Genomic DNA, 4397 nt, shown 5'->3' with positions numbered 1-4397 from the left:
TCTCTCTCCTGCTCATTCATTTTGGACAAACAAGTAGGCTTTTATGTCAGATGTTGGACCATACACATAAATTTCTTTCTTAATATGGACCATGTTTTTAAATCCAATTTAATGAATTTTAAATGCAAACCAATATTGTCCTTTTCATAGAAGGTTTTTTTTTTTTTATTCTTAGCCTAAGGGTATCATCACCATCAACCCATTAAAAAAAATGCAATCATTTATATCATTTTTATATTATATGTTCACTACAAACCATTAATTTTTAGAAATGTTTACTGATCTATATCACTTATACTTTTTTTTAACATTAGATTAAACAAAAAAAGCATAAATTTAATCTTAAATAATTATTTTACTAATAAAAAAATATAGATATTACTTATTTTTAAAATTAAATAAAAAAATATAGTTATATATAATTGAGGGTTTAACTTAATTCAAAGATAAGTGGAAGGATGTAATAAAATTAAAAGATATAATTTCAAGGACCATTGTTGTAACTTCAGTTAAAAGGAAATATGAATCGTGTTTGCCTTTTCGGTTTTCTTTTTCGCCCGTTTTTTAGAAAACGGGTCATTTAGCCATTACCAAAACTTAAAGTCTCAAAGCTTCAATCGACCTCTTTTTAAACCTTTTAAACTATCTCTCCAGTAAATACATTCAACTTACACAAGAAAAACGGTCAAACGGCATTAACCAATCAAATTTCTCATGGTCGCTCGTAGCCGGATTTACCCCTACAAATTTTTATCCTTTCCAAATTTACCCCTACAAAGTTCATCTTCGTCAAACAAACAACCCCAATGGAATCCCTTTGCTGGTGATCTGCATTAAAAAAGAACAGATATTGTGAAATTTTTGGTTTAAACCTAACTTGTGAAAAAAGAACAGATATTGTTTAACTACAAATTATGTAATGGTTTAAACCTAACTTGTAAAAAAAGTTATGTTGTTGAGAAAAAGTAATTTTGTGGCCTATTTGTAAAAAAAAAAAAAAAAAAAAAAAAAAATCGAAGAAAAATTGTAAAAATAGTTAGAAAATATTATGTGGTTCAATGTAAAAACTCACCACACACATCCAATTGGAGGGAACAAATATAATAGAGGAAAAGTAGCTGATAACTTAGTCAAAAATTGAAGCCAACAATCAAAGAAGTAAATAAAAAATCAATACAACTTACAAATTATAGCACCATAGGATACAATAACTATTGACATTCACAAAGGGAATGACCAAAAAATGAGAAAAGGAAACAAACCTCCTGGAGAGCCTTGACCAATTACTCGGGCTTTTGACCAGTTTGCTCCAAGGCTTCAGCCATTGTCTGAACTGGTGAAGACCCAAAAATTCTGAATACTTGATTGCTCAAATCCACATTAATGCTCTTAACTCCTAAATCAACAAAGAATATAGAAGTTAACATAAAACAACATCGAAATCAAGACTTATAATATAATGTCTTCCTACTCATTGAATTCAATTTTCACTTATCTATTTTTAAGTAAATGCACAATGCACTATAAATTCTAAAACAGTAGATAAAAACTACGGTGATGTAATAAAAAGAAATAAATAAGATTGATTTTTATACTTTTTTACGATTGTATACAATTGCAATTACAGGGAAAACAATTACTTTGATCTAAGGAATCATAAATTGCAAAATCTTAAAGTAAAAAAAATAGGCAAACCACTTTAATAAACCAAGTTGAGGGAACATCAATTTTGTCACATTTTCTGAAAAATCATTTTATGCTATAAATCGCTTTCTGCAAAATCTTAATGTAAAGACTTTCAAGAGACCATCATAAAATATATAGCAACATACTTTTTCAATATTGAAATGAATCATACACGCATGACCATTTTGGTTAATCCAGATTATCCTAACCAATTATACATGTCGTGATTGAAAATCAAATATCAACAAACATACGTATTTAAAATAAAATGGAGGAACTAACTCACCTCAAAATTCTTAAATTGTTGGACTGGATGAGAGTAGCATAAAACGAGTTATTGGCTTCCATTCTTTCAGAATTGATTTCAATATAAATGCACTCTTCAACCTCAAATCCTTGAGTATCTCATCAAGTCCCTATATGTAAAAAATAAAATAATAATAATAAACAAAAAACAAAAACAACAGGTCCAGGCAGTAGAATCCAGAATTCAACATGTTAGTTTTGTTGTAGAGATTGAAGATGGAGATTAGTTATGAAACAAACGTGTTTATTGTTTACAACCCAAATCAAAATATGTGCATCAGGTGCTAAGTGAAGTAAGAAATTACATCGAATGAAAGTTAAAAGCCAAAAAAAAATCAGTTGCAAAATAGATTTCTAAAACCTAAAATTACAAATCGATGATATTATGCAGAAAATAAGAAACGCCACCTGCAAAAATTGCAAAACAGATTTCTCAGTCCCTGATTTTCTTTCCATCATTACCCCCATAAAAGAGCTTCTATTGTTCCCCCCTAGAGGGTGTGGCCGCGGTTTGAACTATTGTTCCCCCCTAGAGGGTGTGGCCGCGGTTTGAACCACCTGGACCACGCACACACCGCCCCAGACTGTGATCTGACTGTGATCTGGTGCGGTTTTGGCCGCACTGCGGCTGGGGAGTACCGCGGCCTCTGATTGGTTGGTGGTATTTGACTACTTTTTGACTGTTGAACGGTCATAGATTCCGGGTACTTTTTTTTTAACTTTACTCTCTCTCTCTCTCTCTCTCTCTCTCTCTCTCTCTATATATATATATATATATATATATATATATATATACAACTTTTACACACCCTTTACACAACTTTAACAAAAAATTTTACTCTTTTCCTTCAATTTTTTTTGAAAAATGTCTTATTCCAAAAGGCCCAGCAAAGAAAAAACATTCGTCCGAAACACCACCACCCTAATACCTTCATTTGATCAACCGATTTTTTCACCTCCGTATTACCACTATGGCAATATGCTTCCGTATTTTCCACAACGACCAGCACAATCACTACCACAAACACCACCACTACAACAAACACTACCACAACCCGACCCAGATTTTAATCAATTTGATTTTTTGTCTCAACCCGAATTTGTTTAACAAACACAAACACAACCATAAACGGTCGTTTCTGATTCCGAACCGGAATTGAAACTCAGCCCACTCGCGCAACAACTAAAAGAAAAGAGAAGGCAGAGGCTAGATGTTGGGAACCTCTGGAAGTGTTAGTGTTGGCACAATCTTGGATCGATATTTCAGAAGATGCGATGGTTGGAAAAGACCAAAAGCATGACCGCTTTTGGATTCGCGTTTTACATATGTTACATAAAGGAATGAACCGTGGAGAATACCGTTCAAAACATCAAGTGTACTCTAAATGGGGGAAGATGAACAAGGAAATCATGTTGTTTAATGACTTGTATAACAACATGAAACGCCAATGGAAAAGTGGAGAAAACGATGAAGTGATTTTGAAGAAAGCGTTGAAAGTGTATCAAAAAGAAAATCGGAAGGCTTTCAAGTTTCTTGAAGTTTGGAATTTTGTGAAAGATAACAAGAAATGGCTAAGTAGCAAAACATCAAACGAGCATATCAACAGTGGTTCAAAACCCAGCAGAACATCTGATGCTCATGTTCAATTTGACCTAAACGAAGATGAACTTGTTCCAGTTTCCCCTCCTTCCCGACCAATGAGAAGAGAAAAAACAAAAAGCAAAGGCAAAGCACCAGATTCAGATGAGTTGAAAGAAATGGGGGCAGACATGAAGGGTATAAAAGACAAAATGAACAAGATTTTGCAAATTGTTTCTGAAAGAGAACTTTGGAAACAAAGGGAGAGCGACATGCGAATACTAGCGACAGACACGTCGAATATGACCGATGAAGGAGGAAGTGAAAAAACGTTACGTAAATCGTGGCTAATTTCTAGTTCTTTTTTTCAATTTTTTAATCGTTTGGTGTGTGTGTGTGTGTGTGTGTTTTTAAGTTGTAGGTTTTTTTAAGTTATTTTGGTGTGTTTTTTTTAAGTTGTATGGTATTTGTATTTTTAATTAATGAAATATTATCCTTTTAAATTTATGTTTTTTTATTTAAAAAGAAGTTTTATTAAATTAAAATAGTTAAAAAAAATAAAAAATAAAAGTGTTGCACCACTCCCTTGGTGTGGCAATAAACCATACTTGTGTGGTAAAAAATGATGTGGCGCTTATGTGGCGGGGAAGGAAGTGCGATTTCGGTGGCATCACTTCCTCCAGCCTTATGAATCCAACTTACTTATGATCATAAAGGAAACGTGATAAGAAAAAATCCAAAATTAATATCAAACCCCGTTTGAAATGCTTGAATCCTAAAATGAAAAGAAAATTACAAATCAAATATAATCTATTGAAATATCAAT

The 4397-nt window shown here is 32.5% G+C and overlaps 1 protein-coding gene across 1 annotated transcript; it reads left to right on the top strand.

The window, feature by feature from the left end:
- Window positions 1-3267: 3267 nt before the first annotated feature.
- LOC145009869 (uncharacterized) lies at window positions 3268-4050 on the top strand. Its single transcript, XM_078968497.1, has 2 exons — window positions 3268-3907; window positions 4028-4050. Exons 1-2 carry the CDS (start codon window positions 3268-3270, stop codon window positions 4048-4050), a joined length of 663 nt encoding a protein of 220 aa, XP_078824623.1.
- Window positions 4051-4397: the final 347 nt, after the last annotated feature.

Source organism: Lactuca saligna, chromosome 8, assembly GCF_052625555.1.
Source record: "Lactuca saligna cultivar CGN05327 chromosome 8, ASM5262555v1, whole genome shotgun sequence".
Taxonomy (NCBI): domain Eukaryota; kingdom Viridiplantae; phylum Streptophyta; class Magnoliopsida; order Asterales; family Asteraceae; genus Lactuca; species Lactuca saligna.
This window is presented reverse-complemented; position numbering and strand designations above follow the sequence as displayed.

Excerpts from the sequence above, each read along its gene's own strand:
- LOC145009869 (XM_078968497.1), top strand. The coding sequence starts at position 3,268 with ATGGTTGGAAAAGACCAAAAGCATGACCGCTTTTGGATTCGCGTTTTA. Across the intron at positions 3,908-4,027 it reads AGGAAGTGAAAAAACGTTAC|TTGTATGGTATTTGTATTTT; the intron begins GTAAATCGTGGC and ends GTTTTTTTTAAG.